General features: G+C 41.8%; 1 protein-coding gene across 16 annotated transcripts in view; it reads left to right on the forward strand.

Moving 5' to 3' along the window:
- The window catches only part of RFX8 (regulatory factor X8), a 254,901-nt gene that overhangs the window by 181,874 nt on the left and 50,312 nt on the right, over nucleotides 1–22,715 (forward strand). For 13 of the 16 annotated variants that reach the window (XM_042981157.1, XM_042981149.1, XM_042981147.1 and 10 more), the window contains one exon: nucleotides 16,102–16,225. In XM_042981157.1, the coding sequence (XP_042837091.1) occupies nucleotides 16,154–16,225 (72 nt within the window). In that variant the 5' untranslated portion in view covers nucleotides 16,102–16,153. Of the gene's footprint in view, nucleotides 1–8,881; nucleotides 9,035–14,066; nucleotides 14,194–16,101; nucleotides 16,226–22,715 lie in introns of those variants that run through there. The other 3 variants (XM_042981145.1, XM_042981160.1, XM_042981146.1) reach the window with 2 other exon arrangements.

Genomic DNA, 22,715 nt, shown 5'->3' on the forward strand with positions numbered 1-22,715 from the left:
TTTCAAAGAAGAATTTTTTGTATGTGCATGCAGAACACTTAGTTGCCAGAGTGTTCTGCAGAATGCTAAACCAGAGTCCTAATAATTGCATATTGAAAAAATACTAATGTTAATTATACTGTTAATAACATACTATGTTTGGATATTCTACATGTTGAAGAGGGTTTTAGGAAAATCTGAAACAAGTGTGTGTGTATGTCTATATGTGTATAAATGTCTTTTATGCATCATCCCCTGGAATACAGTTTCATATATATAGATAGATATAGATATAGATATAGATATAGATATAGATATACGCTTCATATATATATAGATATATGCTTCATATATATATAGATATATAATACAGCTTCACATATATATATAATGAAAAGCTAAATATATATATATATATATAATGAAAAGCTAAATATATATATATATATATATATATATATAATTTCAATTTTCAACACATGACGGTGGAAAGCAAAGTATAATGAACTCATGGCCTGGCATCAGCAGTCATCAGTACCTGCCAATCTCATATCCTCTATCCTTCCCTCTTTTCCTCCCCACCCCTGCCAGCTGGTTTATTTTGAAGAAAATCTCAGACATCCTCTCATTTCATCTGTAAATACTTGAATGTGTATCTCTAGAATGGATGAATTCTCTTTACAAACATAACCATAATACTATCACCATACCAAAAATTTCAAAATAACTGACATCATTTTAACTATTTCTTTTCAATAAAAGTTGTAAAATAGGCAAGTCAAAAGTTTACTGAGCACGTACTATGTGCCAGGCACTGTGCTTAAATGCTTTATCAGCTTTTTTTTTGTCTCACAGCTACACTTGGCAGTAGTTACTTTACTGCCCATTTTGCAACCAAGGAAGCTGCCACTTAGACTTCCCCCAGTGGAGTGGTTAAGCTTGCTCGAACTCACAAACCATGAGATCATGACCCAAGCCAAAGTTGGACACTCAACATACTGAGCTACCCAGGTGCCCCTAAAACTGCTTATAAATCCCTAGCAGTGCTTTTGCTGGGTCATAGGGTAGATCTATTTTTAATTTTTTGAGGAACCTCCACAGTTTTCCAGAGTGGCTGCACCAGTTTGCATTCCCACCAACAGTGCAAGAGGGTTCCTGTTTCTTCACATCCTCTCCAGCATCTATAGTCTCCTGATTTGTTCATTTTAGCCAGTCTAACTGGCGTGAGGTGACATCTCAGTGTGGTTTTGATTTGTATTTCCCTGATGAGGAGCGACGTTGAGCACCTTTTCATGTGCCTGTTGGCCATCTGGATGTCTTCTTTAGAGAAGTGTCTATTCATGTTTTCTGCCCATTTCTTCACTGGATTATTTGTCTTTCGGGTGTGGAGTTTGGTGAGCTCTTTATAGATTTTGGATACTTAGCCCTTTGTCTGATATGTCATTTGCAAATATCTTTTCCCATTCCGTCGGTTGCCTTTTAGTTTTGTTGATTGTTTCCTTTGCTGTGCAGAAGCTTTTTATCTTCATGAGGTCCCAATAGTTCATTTTTGCTTTTAATTCTCTTGCCTTTGGAGATGTGTCAAGTAAGAAATTGCTGCAGCTGAGGCCAGAGGTTTTTTCCTGCTTTCTTCTCTAGGGTTTTGATGGTTTCCTGTCTCACATTCAGGTCCTTTATCCATTTTGAGTTTATTTTTGTGAATGGTGTAAGAAAGTGGTCTAGTTTCATTCTTCTGTATGTTGCTGTCCAGTTCTCCCAGCACCATTTGTTAAAGAGACTGTTTTTTTTCCATTGGATATTCTTTCCTGCTCTGTCAAAGATTAGTTGGCCATACTTTTGTGGGTCCAATTCTGGAGTCTCTATTCTATTCCATTTGTCTATGTGTCTGTTTTTGTGCCAATACCATGCTGTCTTGATGATAAAGTCTGGGATTGTGATGCCTCCCACTTTGGTCTTCTTCTTCAATATTACTTTGGCTATTTGGGGTCTTTTGTGGTTCCATACAAATTTTAGGATTGCTTGTTCTAGCTTTGAGAAGAATGCTGGTGCAATTTTGATTGGGATTGCATTGAATGCGTAGACTGCTTTGGGTAGTATTGACATTTTAACAATATTTATTCTTTCAATCCATGAGCATGGAATGTTTTTCCATTTCTTTGTATCTTTTTCAATTTGCTTCGTAAGCTTTCTATAGTTTTCAGCATACAGATCTTTTACATCTTTGGTTAGGTTTATTCCTAGGTATTTTATGCTTCTTGGTGCAATTGTGAATGGGATCAGTTTCTTTATTTGTCTTTCTGTTGTTTCATTATTAGTATAATAATGCAACTGATTTCTGTACATTGATTTTGTATCCTGAGACTTTGCTGAATTCATGTATCAGTTCTAGCAGACTTTTGGTGGAGTCGATCAGGTTTTCCATGTATAATATCATGTCATCTGCAAAAAGTGAAAGCTTAACTTCATCTTTGCCAATTTTGATGCCTTTGCTAGGAATTTACCCAAGGGATACAGGAGTGCTGATGCATAGGGGCACTTGTACCCCGATAGCAGCACTTTCAACAATAGCCAAATTATGGAAAGAGACTAAATGTCCATCAACTGATGAATGGATAAAGAAATTGTGGTTTATATACACAATGGAATACTACTTGGCAATACGAAAAAATTAAATATGGCCTTTTGTAGCAATGTGGATGGAACTGGAGAGTGTTATGCTCAGTGAAATAAGTCATACAGAAAAAGATACCATATGTTTTCACTCTTAAGTGGGTCCTGAGAAACTTAACAGAAGACCATGGGAGAGGGGAAGGGAAAAAACAGTTAGAGAGGGAGGGAGCCAAACCATAAGAGACTCTTAAAAACTGAGAATAAACTGAGGGTTGATGGGGGTGGGAGGGAGGGGAAAGTGGGTGATGGGCATTGAGGAGGGCACCTGTTGGGATGAGCACTGGGTGTTGTATGGAAACCAATTTGACAATAAATTTCATATTAAAAAATAAAAATTAAAAAAGGAAAAAGCCCTGCTTTTAAAAATAATTCCTCCATGCTCATAAAAACCTTTAAAATAGCATTCACACAAACCCAAACTAATTGCATTAGTGTGCCTTTGCTCATTCTCTCAGAAAATTATTAAACAAATTAGGGTGTGATTTATGATTTTGCACACACTCATGATTTGAACAAGTGCCTTTTGAGGTTATGTGACAGCGCTAATAGGATGACTTATTTAATTCCTACTGTTCTTTTGCAAGTGAAACCACTTTCACTTTGTTTTTGCTTGGTTTTCTATCAGACTTCAGAAAACAATCCCACTTTTAATGTAGTAAGAGTTCAAATGTATTCCTCTACAAATTATTTACAAGCATTCTGTGATGCATGAAGGCTGTTCCCTTTCATTCTATGCATTCTCTGAGTTCCTCTGCAGATAATACTGTTTGTAACACCACTTGTGGCCAACTTTCACGTGACCTGTGCAAAAGCAGGGAGAAAAAAAACTGTGAGTCTGTAGAAACTAACCTCTACAGAAACAGTATGTCTCCAAAGTGCTCCAAATCATGGATTTCAGATCAAGAAATAGCAGAGATATGCTTTGTGTAGATTTGGATTTTCTTTCTCATCATCCTCATGTCTGTGAATGTGGTGTACACGATCAATTTCAACTAGCACATGAACCAGACACTCAGAAGGCGAATCTAGACCAATGAAAATTTTAACATGTAATAGCAATTTGGAATCTCTCCAATGAGATTGCTTTGCTCCAGTATAGTTTGAAGTCTTCACGACTTATTGGTTTAGAGCCCAATGATCTTAGAAAGTCTCTTCCCCAGATGAAAATGAAACATACAGTTCTCTGTAATGCTTTCTCCGTGCAGATGCTAACTACATTCTACATTCTTGACCAAATGCATTATACTCATTAGATTTATTCAAAAATACATCTATTGCCTGAACACACCTGGTACATCCACAGAAAGTGAATAATTGTAAGGATTGAATGAAATTAAGCACCCCAGATTAGAGATGGTTTTGTGCAAGGATAAGTCACAGCTGGTGCCCTTTTAGAAGGTAAAATGAGACTAATTGGATAATCTAGAAACCAATTAGACTGAACTAGGCAAAAGAAGTCACTGTTCAACTAAAAGAGATATATTCAATGGCAGAGGGAGAAAAAGCTTGTAGTATATAAAAATGTGACATGAGGAATTGGAATTCTGTTTGATATTAACTTTAAGCTTTCTTTTCTCTGTAATAGTATAGGACACTAATGGTCAGATGGTGAACCTGAGTTAGAGGGAGACTGGATTTTTCAGATACAAGAGAGCATATACATGGGTCTGGCTATCTCATCAGTGAGTGCCATAAAAGGAAATTTTTTGTTATGTCAGTTGCAATTAAACATTCTTTGAAAATAAAATGAATTTTGTTTTTTTTTTTAATGTTTATTTATTTTTGAGAGAGAGAGAGAGCATGAGCAGGGGAGGGGCAGAGAGAGAGGGAGACACAGAATCCAAAGCAGGCTCCAGGCTCCAAGCTGTCAGTACAGAGCCCAATGCGGGACTTGAACCCACAAAATGAGATCATGACCTGAGCTGAAGTCAGACACTTAACCGACTAAGCCACCCAGGCGCCCCCAAAATAAAATGAATTTTAGACCTAATTCTACTTAGCAGTCTATGTGGCTATATGCTCAACCCAAACAAAAGCCTTAATTATGCTGTTAGTAAAAGAGTCATATGCAGAGCAAATGTCTTTTGCACATTTAGCACGTTAGGAAGGCATACACTGTGAATAAATCCAAGAATGTTTTTGTATTAGCATGTAACTACTCAGAGTCTTCATCTGTATGAGGGCTGGTCAAACTAGGGACACCAGCTGTCACCTGTCATAGATGAAATTAACTGGTCCTTTGGGAGGAAGGTATGAAATTGACCCCATGGCCTCCAACCAACTGGCCTCAACAGCTCTGGAGCAAGACAAAGTAATGTTTGGATTTCGCTGCATCTAATATTTGATGTAGTAAACAGCAAAGAGACCACTGGTCAACCAGAGGATCATGGTGTCCCACTGTATTTCCAAGATCTGTTCCAATGCCTAGTACTGACTGGAGCAAAGTTAACATGCAAATATCACGTAATCATCAGTGACATAATAAGACCTCAATTTGGCCCTAACAAGTTGAGCCTAATAACAGTAGGCTCTCTCTTGGTTATTTCCAGTCTCTATGGAAATGGGTGGGCATCTTAGGAAGTTCCTTGGGTGGCTGCAGGACCGACACAAAGAATGGAGGGAGCCATGTTCTCAGCTTCCATAGGTCACTGAGAAGGACCTGTCCCAATGCAGGAAGCCCAGGATGTGAGCACTCAGGCCAAAGCAAAACGGATGAAGCAGCCTGGCAGAGCTCCCACCCAAGGTCCTGAGACACCGACCACTTCTCTGGACACAACCAGAAAGAAAGAGCTGAACTCAAGAGGGCTTCCTTGGAGAACCTTTTATACCATGTCACCTGGTTGTTTCTTCTTTCCTCCTGCTAGTCCTTCATCACAGTTACCATTCAGCTTTCCCTGTTACGTGGAGTCTCCTGGCACTACTTGAGACCAGCTGCTGCCAACCCACTTCTTACCCACACAGTTGGCCTCCTTCTTTGCCAGGTCATGAAGGAGTCTCTCTACATGCTGTTGACTCCTGGCCTGAGGGGGTTAATGTGGTGTCATCTGTCCTCTACTGGATGGCCTTTTTTTTTTTTTTAATTTATCTATTTTGAGAGAGAGGGAGAGAGAAACAGAGAGAGAGAGAGACAGAGAGAGCATGTGTGCACATGAGTGGGGGAAGGACAAAGAAAGAATCCCAAGCAGGCTTCACACTGTCAGCACAAAGCCTGATACGGTACTCAAACTCACAAACCTTATGACCTGAGCTAAAATCAAGAGTGGGACGCCTAACTGACTGAGTCACCCAGGCACCTGTCTACTAGATGGCTTTTTAAAGCAGCCAGCCCTAAACAGGGAAACTCAGCTGAGAAGATAAACAGGGCAAACATCAGCCTCCATCACTTATTGATCATAAATCCTTACCACTTTACTGCCCACCCCACCCCCTACACCAGACAAATACCCTCCCCAAATTTCAAGATCCAGGCTGATTCCTGGTGCAGCTCCCCAAAGGGAAGCCAGCTGCCATCTGGGGTTGGCTCCAGTGACCTGGCCAAACCTCAAAGCTCAGGATCTTTTTAATGAATGTCCTGTGATCTCTCCTCTAGAACTCCTTTTGGAAACTTATTCCTGGTACCTGATGATGGTGTCCCACTAGAGGGAGAGTGCTGGCCCTGGAGACCTCCAATATATCCGAACAACTACTTTCAAGTGCTGTCACACAGAAGACAGTCATTGCTGTTTGTTGAGTGAATCTCTGCCCTGCTTCCAAAATGTATTCATGTGGTGTTGGGGTGGGGGGGTGTCTTTTTTTGAGGAAGATTTTTTAAATTATGGTAAAATATGTATAACACAAAATTTACCATTTTAACCAGTTTTAAGATTACAATTCAGTGGCATTAATAATTTACATTGTGCAACTATTATCATTATTAAGCTCTAGAACTTTTCCCTAATCCCATACTGAAACTTTATACTCATTAAACAGTGTCTCCCTATTTCTCCTCTGGTAACCACCATTCTTTCTGTCTCTATGAGTTTCACTATACTAGGTACCTCATATAAGTGTAATAATCCTTTTGTGGCTAACTTATTTCATTTAGCATAATGTCTTCAAGGTTCAAGGTTCACCCATGTTGTAGCATGTAATAGAGTTCCACTCTTTTTTAGGGCTAATATTCCATAGTATGTAAATATCACATTTTGTGTATTCATTCATCCATTGATGGACATTTGGGTTGCTTCTACCAGTTGGCTATTGTGAATAATACCGCTATGAATGAGGGTACAAATTACAAATATATGTTCAGGTCCCTGCTTTCAGTCCTTTTGGACACTGAAGGAATTCAGATCAAGTCTCCCCAGAATGTGCCACTTTAGCATGTGGACTGTTTTGAGCTAAAGGCAATTGAGACCCTGTGGGCTCAAGAGAAACTTTTGCTCCTCCCTTAACCACCTAGAAGAATCTAAATTGGGATATTTCCCAGAGTAAAGTTACTACAGAGATAAATTTTATCTGTGTGACCCATCAGTATGGCAGGGCAAACATCTAATTACCAAACATTTGCCCTTTTTCTTATTGTCCTATGAATTGCCCTGTTCCCCTGTCATGCCCCAGGACGCTATCCATTCCTCAGCTCAGGATGGCATGTATACCTCATTTTACCTTTCTGTCTATACACCTCTTATATATGTGGGGTTCTCATACATACAAAATTAAATTTGTTTTTCTCCTGTTAATCTGCCTGATGTAAATTTAATTCTTAGGATGGCCATAAGAATCTTTGAAGGATGAAGGAAAATTTTTCCTCCCAAACAGTACATACCCAAGAAGTGGAATGATGGGTCATATGTTAATTCTATTTTTAATTTTTTAAGAAACCACCTGTTTTTATAGTAGCTGCACCATTTTGCATTCCCACCAGCAAGAGAACATGGTTCCACTTTCTTCACATCTTCATCAACAATTATTTTTTTTATTTCTTCTTTTTAATAATAGCAATCCCAATGCATGTGGAGTGATGTTTCATTATGATTTTGATTTGCATTTCCTTCAAGGCCAATGATATTTAACCTCTTTCCATGTTGTATGTCATTGTATGATGAAGTCATTTGTATGTCTTCTTTTGGTGAAAATATTCAAGTCCTTTACCCATTTAAAAAAATTTTTTTTAATGTTTATTTAATTTTGAGAGAGAGAGAGAGAGAGAGAAATTGACAGAGCACAAGCCGGGAAGGGGCAGGGAGAGAGAGGGAGGCACAGAATCTAAAGCAGGCTCCAGGCTCTGACCTGTCAACACACAGAACCCAACTTGGGGATCGAACTGAGCTCATGACCTGAGCTGAAGTCACGCTTAACCGACTGAGCCACCCAGGCACCCCTTTGCCCATTTTTTAACTGGGCTGTTTTGTTGTTGCTGTTGTTGAGTTGTCAAGTGTATTTTTAGTCTAGATGAAGAAATCCTTATGAGAGAACTTATAAGCAGTCAGCAGCCAAAGTAACGGTTGCCTGACTGAGCTCTTCTTCATGCAACACGCCCTGCATTTATTAGCTCACTTAATACTTACAATAATCACACAATCCCTGATAAGAGAAGCGAGGTTGGGAGAGAGTAAGCAGTTAAACATCGTGCAGCACCGACGTGAACATATTGCTCTTGAGGGCAAAGACTCCCAACATCTGGCTGCAGGTTTGGGGGATCACTCCAAGCAATTCCCAACAGGAGCTACCACTAGAGTAACCTGGGGTCGTCCTCTCAAAAGTCCTGATGCCCGCTCCCCTCAAAACTCAGGACGAGTGGTTCTCAGCCCTGGGTGCACTCTAGCATCACTAAACTCCTGGGGAGTTTGTAAAAGCCGGTTTGCGCAGGCCCCTCCCATCCCCAGACCAATTACATCGGAACCTCTGGTGTTGGCGCTAGGGCGTCAATATTTTTCAAAACTCCACGTAATTCCAAAGTGCGGGCAGGGTTGAAGACCACTGCTAGTCAAACACCGCGACCTGGTTTGAAACTTATACACTGATTTTTCTTTATTGCTTCCTCCTTTGTTTGATGGATTGGCAGCAAGGTGAGAAGAGCGCCTTCTGTATTTCTGTCTTTCGATCTTTTGACCCCGCCCGCCCCCAACCAACCCTCGCAGCTGGCGGCAGCGCGTGACCGACGAGCCTCCGCCGCGCGCCAGGGTTCTCCAGCCTCTCTGTCTCGTCTCCGGCCCCCGCGCCCGCCGCGCGCCCCGCTCTAAAGTAAACACCGAGGAGCGGCGGCGGCCCGACGGGTGCAGCGCCGCCGCCCGCTCCCTGCCTGAGTGCGGCGGGCGCGGGTCTGCGCCATGGCCGAGGATGTGCCAGCCTCCCCGTCGGGCGGCGTGGGCACCCGGGGCGTGCACGGCGGCATCATCCAGTGGTGAGCGGCCCGGGCGCCTTCCCACCCGGCCGGGTTTCGAGGTCAGGGCTGGGAGGCGCTCTGGGCCCGTAGAATGGAAGAGGTAGTGCAGGGAAGGGGGGAAACCTCACTTCCTCCGTTGCTGTCCCCAGGACCTGGGGCCAATAACCAGTGTGAGGAGCGACCGTCTGCGCTCCAGGAGCCCTGATGATAAAAAAAAAAAAAAAAAAAAAAAAAAAAATTCTGGAAGGATAGATTTTCACACCCAGGACCAGCGCCTTTTGATGCTGGCTTGCCCGAGCCTAGCCCTGGATGGGACTCAAGACACACTTACACACACACACACACACACACACACACACACACACACAGTAAAAGCCCTCCTGGTGTGGGTTTTCCGTGGGAGGACTTCCCTGTTGGTCACACTGACCGCGGGAAGCAATCCAGACCGCCCCCCACCAGGGGTCCTGTTGGTTGGACTCTGGCTTACATATACATCTGAAGGCACGTGGGCGTTGGCCCTGAGAGGAAATGTTTCCCCTTGGTATGAGATCCAGAATGGGATGTTTTCTAACTTAAAGCAAAGCAATTTTTAGCTTTAACAATGCATTCCACATTGTTTGTAAAATTCACTTCTGGCTATTTAAATAGGGGCAGAAAAACTGGAAAGAAAAATATCATTAGCCCTTGGGACTGAAGAACTCATGGGTTTGTAGCTTTTCATAAATAGGAAAATAATTGAAACCAGTCCTAAAACCTAAAGCCTAACATTTAAAAGGTGAATAAATAGCAGAATAAATAGAAGAATCTGATTACTTTTTAACAAGATTTTAAGAAATATTTCTCAGGAAAGGCTTTTTGAAAAAGTTATATGAGTGAAATAGAAAAATGAAGGGTGTGTTTGTGATTATAACATGAAAAGGCCTAAAAGGTTACCCTTTTCCTCCAAAAGAAAATGTTTGATATATTTTATCTTGCATAAAAGAAAAAAATCAAAAAAATACATATTAGAGCCCACACGGTGTTTTCAGAATATTACACAGCAGTGCTGTCTTTCTTTTACACTCACTAACTCAGACCCCTCAGCACAGTGGCTCCTTCTTGGAAGAAAGGACTATGAGGATGCCTTTGTCAACTATTCCAGGTCACCATTTAGTAAATTGGAGTTTCTGGGGTTTGCATTATATTCCAGAGACTTGAAAGAATGATTAGAGATTCAAAAATACCTGGACACCTTCCTAACATTGCTTGTGAACTGACACAATGCAGGCTGCCCACAGTGCAGGTGCCCTAAATCGCTTAGGATACTGTAGACCATTTTAGCAGTGAGCTGAACTAATTCAAGTCCTATGCTGTGAATTCCTACCCCTGCAGGCCTGTAAAACACAGGGGTCACGTTCTTCAAGTTTGAGGAGGAGGTGAAGCAATGGAGGTGAGGAGAGGCATAGTTTCCTGTAGAGGGCTTCTCTTTAGGCATCCAGTCTATGAGGCAGAATGTTTAACAGATCATTGGTACTGGTGGTTTTAACACTGGCGTTAAAAACACAGCCCCAACCACTTTGCACCCATTAGGAGGGCCATTATCAAACAAACAAAAATAGAAAATAACAAGTGTTGTCAAAGACATGGAGAAATTGGAGCCCGTGTGCACCGTTGGTGGGAATGTAAAATGGTGCAGCCATATGATCATACAAAACAGTATGGCGGTGCCTCAGAAAAATTGACAATAAAACTACCCTTATGATCCCACAGTTCCACTCCTGGGTACGTACCCCAAAGAACGGAAAGCAGGGACTCAAACAGATTTTTGCACACACATGTTTATAGCAGCATTATGTATAATAGCCAAAATGTGGAAATAATCCAAGTGTCCATCCACAGATGAATGGATAAACAAAATGTGATATGTACATGTAATGCACTATTACTCAGCCTTAAAATGGAAGAAAATTCTGATACATACTACAATATTGGATGACTCTTGAAGATATGCTAAATGAAATAAGCCAGTCACAGAAAGGCAAATATTATGTGATTCCACCTGTATGAGAGACCTAAGGTAGTCACATTCATAGAGGCAGAAAGTAAAATGGTGGTTGTCAGGGACTGGGGCACAGGGAATGAGGAGTTAGTGTTTCATGGGTACAGAATTTCAGTTTTGCAAAATGAAAAGACTTGGTTGGATGGATGGTGGTGAAGGTTGCACAACCATGCAAAGGTGCTTAATGCCACTGAACTGTATATTTTAAAATGGTAAATTTTGTTACATGTGTATTTTATCACAATTAAAAATATATATATTTTTTTAAAAACGCACATGCAATAGAGCCGCTCAGTTTGTAATCCAGAGCCTTGGTATCCTGGAAGGTCTTAAAGATGCCCAAGGAGACCAGCTTCCTAGAAGAGCAGCAGTGGGTACTGACTGGCAGCTGAGCTGTCCAGACACTCAGAAACAGCTCAGGCTTCCCAGTGAAAGTCAAGGGAGGCTGATTGTTGTCACGTGGAAGAAATGTTCCATTTTCAGCATTACTTCATTACTTCATTTTCTAGTCACTAGTCAGGTCCTCAACATTTCTTAGAGGCTTCAGTGCCACTGTCATAAGCATATGATAAATTCTCCAAGGAGAAAGGTCCTGAAAGGAATGGAACTGTCTCCAGGAATAGAAGTAATAGACGTTTTCTGTTTCACAGACAGGAAGGACTATAGAAATTGAGAGAGAGGTGGTCAGACCTCCGGGGAGCACAAAGGGATGAAGACCAGTGACTTGACTTCCCCTGCTAGGGGGGTGCAGACCAAACAGGTCTGGCTGGGTGGGGCACCTGGCTTCACACCTCCGAGGAAACTAAGCATCTTCTAATCCCAATGCATGCTGAGCCTGGCTATAGACTAAAATAACTGTCTCCCACATATAATATGGCTTTCCCAAATTTCTGAAGACTATGGAAATTAATGAAATGCAAATTTATTTTGAAAGATACAGAATTCATAAGAATTTTTGATCAGGCTGAATCAAAGGGTACTATAATTCCCAGCATATGTAATTCCCAGAGTTATGTTTTTCTTTGCCATGAAAAGGAGCACTCAGAAAATGTGAGAATCGCAGGGCTAGGTATGTGTGCTCTGATGTTGGTTATTATCAGACTGCCCATCACTCAAATGAAGAGAACGTCATGAATGTTTTTAAGATCCTAGCAATCAACTTCATCTGATTGTGAGACCTGGAAAATACAGTTCCTATGCAGCTCAGCAAGGAATTCAGTGATCAGATTCACTCCATACCGGGACAAGCTTTATAATTATGGACCACCAAATGACATTTTGGTTGCACAGTGTGAAATCGTGAACCAATCTCACCTGCCAATGGTTCTGCCCAGCCTTACTGCCTACACATCCCCAGTCAGCCTCTCCTTGGATCCACATGGAGTTGAAAGTCAGGCTCACTTATCACAGGTGTTTCTGTGCTACCAGTCTACCAACATGGATGTCTTTCTTGCTTCTGCTCAAGGTTTTGGAGGTGGACACTGAAATGGTAACAATAAGAGCTTCCATGTGCCTGCAAGTGTACTAGGCACATCACGTGCTTGTTTTCCGGTCACAAAAGCCCTATGAGGGTTCTCCGAATCAGAGTTTAAGCATGGGTCTATGAGGTGCAAAGCCTTGGGTAATACTCATGATCGTAATTTCCTATGCGCATAGGAGACTGAATGCTGAACAAACTGCTGTTTGAGCTGAAGTAAAGGCACGACTCCGAATAGATGCTCAGACTGAACAAACTAAAACCTCTTTCAAACCTTCCATTTTTCCCAGTTAATGTATGCTGGCTGCCCACCACAGGCCAGTCTCTGAGATCTGGCTGAGGACTTTGGGGAAATGACCAAAGGCACATAGACTGAAATGGGGTGCAGCCAGGATCAAAGCAGCAAAGTCACCAAGTGGCAGTGCAAGGCTTAAAGCCAAAAAGCAGTCCTTTGTTTAGGTGTGTGACAGAGAAAAAAGTCTCATCGCAGACCTTCGCCGTTATTCTTATTGATAGTATTATTTAGTCTTGTGCACCCAGCAGGCTCAGTAATGCCATTTTGAAAGAGGAGGACACAGTTCACAGAGGCCTGGAACACATGAATTTCCATGATGAGGAAGAGCAGTTCGCAAAAATTTAAACTAGAGTTCATTTTAAGGAGTGAATATTTTGTGTGTTTCTTTTTTAAGGAGACCGTTCTGTGACTAAATCAGTAGTAGCTATGAATAAGCAACAGTGAGTTTGAACTTAACATCTATCACATTGTGCTGCAGCTTCCACAGCATAGCTATTTTTTGTTCTACTTCAGGTATGGGTTTTTCATGTATCAGCAAGTGGTGTCTTGACAAAAAGTGTATACAGACATCACCTAGTTATATGAATTTGCTACTCCCTGTTCCCACCCCACCAATAGACATCATCCTGTATTCAAGACTGAGCCAGGTAATTGGTGCCAGAGCAGCTAGATTTAAGCCATTGTGAAGTATCCCAAGTGTCCCCTTCTCACAATGATGTTAAGAAGACTCTCAGAAAACCCCCTCCTTGGGCAGGAACTGGGTTGAATAGTGTCCCCCCAAACGCATATCTATCTGGAATCGCAGAATGTGACCTTATTTGGAAACAGGGTCTTTGCAGATGTAATTAGTTAAGATGAGATCATGCTGGAGTAGGCTGGGCCCTAAATCCAATCTCTCACATCCTCCTTAGAAGAGGAGAGAGGACGCTCAGAGAAGAGAAGCCCAGGTGAAGACAGAGACAGACATGAGTGCAATGCCTCTATAAGCCGAGGAATGCCAAAGATATCTAGCAACCACTGAAAGCTAGGAGAAGAGCATACAACACATTCTCCCTCAGAGTCTCTGGAAGGACCCATTCCTATGGACACCTTGATTTTGGACTCTCAGCCTCCAGAACTGTGAGAGAATAAATCTCTGCTGTTTTAAGCCACCTGGCCTGTGGTCATTTATACACCTCAGATACAAGGCCAAAGATTCCTCCCCCACCCTCCACCATATGTTGTTTTTTCATTTTCCTAGGAAGCCAATGAATGGGTCAACAACTGTGACTGTGGTCTTTAGCTCTCAGGGAAAGTAAATTTGGGCCTCAGCATACCTCATCCCAGAAAATAAGCTGTATATCATCAATGAGAAAGAAGAGATATTGGTAAATTTCCTGCTGAAAAATTCTTCTATGTTTAAAAATTATATTGGCTTGCTTTGCATATTTCTCTAAAAGAGAAAGAGAATGAGAAGAACCCGAGAGTCTCTCCTCAACTAGGACAGGGAATATTGTGATCAGATGTCACTAGGGACCACACTTTCGGACCTCAGTCTCCCTCACTTCTTGCCCCACACACATACCGGTTGCTGGAACAGGGACCTGGCTGTCCCCAGAGGGCTGGCTGTGGGTTGTGAGCCACAGGCAGAGCCCTTGGTTGCCAAGGGGCCCCCACCTGCCCCCACCCCGGGCGTGGGAGCACTTGAGCAGTGAAGACCCCACCCTGAGCAGAGGCCTGGGGTGCAGCAGATCACATAAATGCCACTCAGCTGAAGAGTGAAAGTGTACTGCCTCTCTGTCTGTTGGTTTCTTGCATTTTATATCTCATCTCAGTTTAAAAGATCAAAATATAGTGGCCTGACCTACAGGACTCAGGTTTAAAAACTGTGCAAACAACTGGAGGATGGAGGCAAAGCGTCACACATGTGCCCTGGGTCACAGGCACACAGGGACTGGCAGGCTGTGCTGGCTCCAGCAGTCACCTGCAGGGGTGATAGAGCAAATACATAATTCCCACTTTTTAGCCACAGAGATCTTGGCTGCTGAGCCAAGTGTCTGCTGAGCCAATAATTTGGGCTTCTTTTTAATATTCCTACATGCCAAAAACAAAAACAAACCAAAAAACAAACAAAACAAAACGACAATAAAAACCCACCATGTTGATAGTTAAAAGATCACAATCAGAATGCAAACTGGTCCTGCCACTATGAAAAACAGTATGGAGGCTCCTCAAAAAGTTAAAAATAGAACTACCCAGGGGCACCTGGGTGGCTCAGTCGGTTAAGTGTCTGACATTGGCTCAGGTCATGATCTACAGTTCGTGAGTTCGAACCCTGCATTGGGATATGTGCTGACAGCTCAGAGCCTGGAGCCTGTTTCAGATCTGTGTCTCCCTCTCTCTCTCTGCCCTCCCCTGCTCTCACTCTGTCTCTCTTTCTCTCTCAAAAATAAATAAACATTAAAAAACATAGAACTACGCTATGATCCAGTAATCGCACTGCAGGGTATTTACCAAAAATATATAAAAACACTAATTCAAAGAGATACATGCACCCCTGTGTTTACTGTAGCATTATTTACAGTAGCCAAATTATGGAAAGAGCTGAAGTGTCCATCGATAGATGAATGGATAATGAAGATGTGATACACACACACGCACACGCGCGCACACACACACACACACACACACACACACACACACTGGAATATTATTCAGCCATAAAAAAGAATGAAATCTTGCCATTTGCAACAACATGGATGGATCTAGAGAGTATAATGCTAAGCAGAATAAAAGAAAGACAAATACCATATGATTACACTCATATGTGGAATTTAAGAAACAAAACAAATGAGCAAAAGAAAAAAAAAGGAGAGACAAACCAAGAAACAGACCATAGAGAACAAACTGATGGTTACCAAAGGGGAGGATGGGTGAATAAGGTGATGGGGTCAAAGACTACGCTTATCATGATACGCACTTACTCATGTATAGAATTGTTTAATCATCATATTGTACACCTGAAGCTAATATAACACTGTATGTTAACAATACTAGAATTAAAATTAAAGACCTAATAAAAAAAATAAAGGCCCACAATCAATATATTTAACTCTGGGCTGAGAACAAAAATGTATGTTATTGATGCTGATTGGTGAGCCTTTGCATTCAATGAATTAAACAGGTTTCATTTCCTTGGATCCCACACTTGTGTTTGACTATTGATCCTTATCAAAATGTCCTACTTTAGAAAAACCAATGCCAATTTCCTCTGCCTTGTCTTCCTCTCCCCACAGGTTGGTTGACAATTTCTGTATTTGTGAAGGGTACAGTGTACCTCGTTGCCTGATGTATGAGATTTATGTGGAGACCTGTGGTCACAATGCTCAGACCCAAGTCAATCCAGCCACATTTGGGAAGGTAGGTTGTAAAGATAAAAAAAGAGTATTCATTGAGTAAAAAAAACGTGTGCAAGTGAATTGGTGAGGAAATACCATAGTTTATTTGGGTTCTCAGTTGGAATAATTGGCTTCACTCTAGGAAGCCAACCAGATAGTTAATATACTTCTTTATCTTCTTTGAAAAGCCATTCTGTCCCTTGTCCACACTTAATAGTGAGAAGCCAGGAAAGGTAAGGAGTGGGGTGATGCCTAAGAAAGAACAACAATGGCAGCTCTAAATGCTCCAAATACTCAGCCAGGTTTGTTGGGCCATTATTCCCTGCACAGAAATGCCAACATCTAGCACCACACAAACTCCAAGAGCCACTTTTAAATATCCTTTCTGGAGGTTAAGGGCTCTGTCAGGAGCTTTGTGTAAACCATATAATATAGAGCAAAGATTTATTAGCACAAGGATAGTCTCTCTGAGACCCTCCACATACAACAAATATTATTGAGAAGCTGCTATGTGCCAGACACTGTTTTAGATGCTGGGAATACAATAATGAGCAAGACAAAGAAAAATTCCTGCCCTTAGTCAATTTAGTCAATTTATTACACTTAGGGGAGACAAATAATATAAAATGCATAGTATATTAGATAATATAAATGCTAAGGGGACTAATAGAGCCAAAGGAGATGAGTGTGTGTGTGTGTGTGTGTGTGTGTGTGTGTGTGTGTGTGTGTAAGAGTTGTAATTTTAGGGAAGACAGACAGGGAAGGCTTCCCTCAGGAGTAATATTTGAGGGGCACCTGGGTGGCTCAGTGGGCTAAGCATCCACCTTTGGCTCAGGTCATGATCTAGCGGTTCATGAGTTTGAGCCCCACGTCGGGCTCATTGCTGTCAGCACAGAGCCAGCTTCAGATCCTCTGTGGCCTTCTATCCCTGCCCCTTCCCCACTCATTCTTTCTCTCAAAACAAGTAAATAACTTTTAAAAAATTTTAAAAGAAGTAATATTTGAGTCCAGACTTCAAAGAGATAAGGCAGTGAGGATGTGGATATACGAACAGAGAGCAGCACAGGCAGAGCTAGGGCAAAGGCCCTGAGGGGAGAAGGAGCCTAAGCAGCACAGAGGCTGCAACAGCTGGAGGGAGGAGAACAGGGAGAGAGGACCAGGATGGTTCTCAGGACCTTGAGGTCAAATCAGGGAGGTGAAAAGAGCCCAGGTGGCAGGGAGTGGACAGGGATGTAGCAGTGAAAAGGGGTCAAATTCTGGATATATTTGGAAAACAGAGCCAATAGGATTTGTTGATGGAAAAAATTAATAGAATCATGGAACTTAATTGTTATTAAATTAACAATAATAACTTCCAATCATGAAGTTGTATTTATGTCCAAGACTCTTTTCCATCTGGTTTTAGGAATAGACAGACACCAACTCAAAACAAGCTAAAAGGAGAATTTTTTAAAGGAAAAGGATATCTCATTAAATCCTACAATAAAAAGTTTGGGTTTCACAGAGTCTAGTCCACTGCTGCCCAACAGAAATGTAATGGGAGACATAGATATAATTTAGGACACCCTAGTATCCTCATTTTTAAAGTATTTTATTTATTTTATTTTAAAAAAAATTTTAGTGTTTATTTATATTTGAAAGAGAGACAGACAGAATGTGAGTGGGGGAGGGGTAGAGACAGAGAGGGAGACACAGAATCTCAAGCAGGCTCCGGGCTCCAGGCTCCTAGCTATCAGCACAGAACCTGACGCACAAACCATGAGATATCATGGCCTGAGCCGAAGTTGGATGCTTAAACCGACCGAGCCACCCAAGTGCCCCGTAAAGTATTTTAAAAGGTGAAATTAATTTTTATTATTTTAAAATTAACCCAAAATATTTAAAATATTATTTCAACATGGAATCTGTATTATAAAATCGTTGAGTTACTTTTTCATTCTTCAGGCTAAGCCTCAAAAATCAGGTGCGTATTTTACATGTACAGGCCATCTCAATTTGGGCTAACCACATTTCAAGTGCAGAGTTGCCATGTGTGGCTGATGGGGTTCCCATCTCAGACAGCCCACAACTAGACTGTAAGTCACCAGGTATCTTCTTACTTTCTCTGTAGTATATCCTTAAACCACTGGGACTCTGCTCCTTTCCACTGGCCTGCCCCATGCCCCTTCCCAGAAGCCGGTTTCCTTCACTGACTTCCTGATTTCCCATTTTAGCTGCTTGGATGGTGCTTCCCATGATGCTGGACCTGAACTCCTGCCCCAGTGCCCGACATCATAACAGTCTGGCAAGAGAGGGCTACAGGAAGGACATGTGGGTGGGGAGGAAACAGTTGGCATCTTTAATGCTTTGTCTTGTGTCACAGCCATCGGCCAAGGCAAGCAGCGTTAGAGGTCAAGAGAACAAATCAGCAGTGATTAAGGCTGAGGATCCCACAGCTAGTTGCAATGCTTGGGCTGTGTTTGGGCAAATAAATTTTCCTCTACTCTTTCAGGTTCTTTTGGTTGGTCTAATATTTAAATTGACAAGAGACAGATTAACAGGAGAAAATCAAACTTGATTATGTATGTGTAAGGATTCCCTATGGTCAGGCAATTGAGGCTTATATGCCACCCAGAGCTAAGGAGAAGAGGGTGTGAATGTGGGACCTCAAAAGGGAAAGAATGCAATTCACAGGAAGATGAAAAAGAGTAAATGTTTGATAAACAAATGTTAGCTGAGCCATATAGAAATGATAGAAGAATTTTAACAAACAAATTTTGTTAAATCCCTCCCTGTCCTCCACACCTAGTTAATATTATACTGTAGTTATCTATGGTGATACCTCCCTTAGAGGACAGCAGATCCTCTAAATGCTTTTATGCATTTAGGGGAAAGGTCAAAGATTCTTCCTGAGCTTTCTCTTTCTTAAAAATAATCGGCCTAAAATAATCCACATACTAAAGAGACCCATTTTTGGGTGGCAAATTTTGCTCCCCTACAGTGTCAAATCTAGTCTCTTGAATTGTGAGTCAGACCTCTTTCCACTTGTTAGTCCCTGAAAAATATCCTTGAGTTCAGAGGGAACTTAGAGTTCACCTGGTCCAATTCCACACCCAGTGCAAGATCCCTTTGAAAGTACCTCTGGGTGGAGCTTTTTATGAGAACAAAATGCCCTCTCTGGACAGAGACAGCCACAGGGCTTAGAGCTGGGTGATGGGGCAGCACATTTCTGTGCTTTTCCTCTGGGCAAACACAGTCCTTCCCCAGGATCTTGCTTGGCAAGCAGAGCACAGGCTGATGAAAACCCATTCAACTCCCTATCAGGGACCTTGGTGCAGCTCACAACCTGCACAACCATACCAGTTTGGGCAGCCACCTGGCTTGAGCTGAAATGGTGTGGGTGACAAGGAGCTTGCTCACCGGGCGACAGTGATGCCAATTCAAAATCTTCCATTCCTCCCTTCATTCTTTCCTTTTTTTCATTCCTTCTTCTTTGCGGTGGCCCTCAGATGGACAGAATTGAATTGGTTCATGACACACTGTCATCATGAATCCATGCATGGCCTTATTCCATCTGATTATTTAGTTCCTTTTTAACAACGTGGTAAACATCTGCGAAATCACCACCACAAATGAACCACATTACCAGTGGTCCCATGTCCCATCTCCCTGCCTGCCCCACTGGTGGGAACCATCAACCTGTTCCTCATCACCTTGCTTTTTAAAAAAGAGTTATAGTGCATTTATATGTATTTGCTAACCTTTTGACCACCTTCACCCATTTTCTCGTCTCTTTGCCTCTTGCCTCTTTCAACCACCAACCTGTTTTCTGCATCTATGAATTTGTTTCTTTGTTGTTGTTTTGTTTTATTTTTTTATGTTCACATGTAAGTGAGATTATATGGTATTTAACTTTCTTTGTCTAATCTATTTCATATATATATTCTAAAAAGCATATTTTTAATTTTTGTGGCTTAACTTTTTAAAAAAGTGGTATCATGTTATTTGTCATCTTTTGGGACTCTGTCCACTTAATATTATCTTAAGGTTTATCTAGATTCATTGGCCATTGTGTAATATTTCACAGTTTACTCATCCACTGTCCTACTGATGAGCATCTGGGTTGTTTCCAGATTTTTTTTTTTTTTTTTGCTATTGTGAACATTCATGTGTATGTTTCCTGCTGTGCACATGAAGATGTTATCTTGGGTGTGTATGTCCAGGAATGAACCTTGCAGGGTAAGGGAGTGTGTGGCTGTGATGTCCGGGGATGGGGCCAAACTATTTTTCAAAATGGCTGTTCCAGGTTACCCTCCCACAAGCAATTCTGTGGATTCCAGTGTTATTTCCAAAACATTGGCATTTTTAGATCCACTCCTTTATCCAAAAAGCTTCATCCCTGAAACTCACAGTCATTGATGGAAATCCTGCACTTTTGATAATAATAAAATGCGTAGGAGAATCGTCTAATGTGGCAGCTGCTCAAATATCTGAGACAATGTTTTATATCTCCCAGTCTTTTCTTCTCCACACTGAATTCTCCTGGCTCCCAAATTTTTACCTTCCTGCCCACTTGCTTCGTTATGACTTCAATTTATTGATGTTCTTCTTGAAAGGTAGATAGCCCCAAGGGTACAGCCCGGTGCCTTAGGAGTGCTCAGAAGACAGGGCTCTTACTTTTATGGCGGGGGGGGAGGGGGAGCTGAAAGGAGGGCTCCTATTGGCTTTTATCTTTCCATGTCACTCTGTTGGTTTCATTTTAAGTTTGTGGGCAACAAAAATAACCCTTAAGTATTTTTTCACATGAATTAAAATTGGGCCTTCCAAAACTTCTCTGTAATCTGTGAAATACTCTACATAGATACAAAATATTGTCACTTTCAGATTATTGTCATTATGCAGGTAACCATTTGAACCCAGGAGCAGCCACTCCCTTATTCCTATATTACAACTTCTTAGTTGCAATCTGCAGTTGTATTTACCAGTATCTTGAATCTCGTAGGCCATCCAGTCTTCTCAACCTGGTGAAGCTCACATATTTGAAAAGTATATCTCTCATCGCCAGCTCAGTAAATGAAAGTGATATGAGCACATGTAAGATGTTGAGTACACATTATGTTTGCTAGGTGTCCCTGAGTAAGCTTTTCCAGCCAGCCAGGAATTCCCTCGGCTAACTTATCATTCAGCCCACATTTTGCCATTTCATCACTTGGCAGCTGGGGACCCTTCCTCAAGCGGGGGCCAGTTCTGGGTACCCTGGCTCTGCAGCGTTTTCCTTCTCTACCTGCCCAGCAGCTTAATCAGATGGAAGTGGCATGACTTGAGCGTGACATGTTTGAGTTCTGTAAGATCTCTGCTGCCTTTTCTAAGAAATCAAAGCCTATTTTTCAAAATCTTTTTCAACGTTTCTTGTAAGTGGTTTCCCCTCTGGGGTAGTCTCACTGCAGAGAATTCCAAAGGAAAAGTTAAAAAGAGACCCCAGTATGTGGTAATGGGTATTTAGTTAGCCTTTTTCATCTTAATACTTGCCTTAGAATCCATTCTTCAAGACCCTGAGGTACTAACTTTCAGTTCTCATTGGGGATTTGCCTGAAGAATGGGCCACTCAATGGAGCCTGAGTTGGGAAGGGACCCTTGCTCCTGAATTTGACTAATGGACAAGGGAGAGGAAGGGGAAAAGGATATGATTCCAAAGCATGTTTACAAGAGAAACAACAAAATACCCAATTCTCATTTCCTCCCTCCTCCCCCGGGAATGTAGTTGATTCCAGACTCCACATCAAGTTCCTGTGCAGATGTCGGAATGTTTCTTGCTCTTTTTGGCAACCCTGGGCATATGATGGGTAATGCTCATTCTTGGTGCAAGTGATACCTCACATGGGTTAGGGAATTTCCATAACACTGACTTCCCTTTTAAAAACAACATTTACTGAGTTTTTCTGATTATAAAAGTTTATAGTCCCTTTATAGAAAATGTGAAATTTAGAGAAAACTGTATAAAAAAGAGGAAAATAAACAGTGCTATAACCTCACTGTCCACAGATGTAGCCACACATGCACAGTTTATTTGCATGTTTGTGCACACATGTACATACACGTGACCAGCAGGAGCTGAGGGACTAATCACACAGTGACTTTGTCTGTGTTTCCCATGGTGCTTAGAACCTGCTCATTGGGTGGTTCTTCCTTCACTCCTGAATGAGCATGTGAGTGGGCAGGATGACCTCTCTAGAAATCCTTGGGTGATACAGAGCACTGTTGTCACTCTTCATTTACCACATGATATCAGTTTGATGCTTAGAATGTCCAGTTCTATATAACACCCAGACTGAACTGGGTTTAAAGTAGAAACTTTTCCCCAGCTCCTTCAGGATAGTTTCTTACCTGCAGAGAACTAGGCATGGGGGCTTCCCCTTCCCTCCCTACCCCTCCTCCCTGAAACTTGCTGGGGATGGTTTGACCCCTCTGGGAGCAGGGAAGGAAAAAAATGGCTAGAAAGTTCCCTCTGCTCAGCTTCACACTTTGGGGGCCAG

Source organism: Panthera tigris, chromosome A3 (assembly GCF_018350195.1).
Source record: "Panthera tigris isolate Pti1 chromosome A3, P.tigris_Pti1_mat1.1, whole genome shotgun sequence".
Classification (NCBI taxonomy): domain Eukaryota; kingdom Metazoa; phylum Chordata; class Mammalia; order Carnivora; family Felidae; genus Panthera; species Panthera tigris.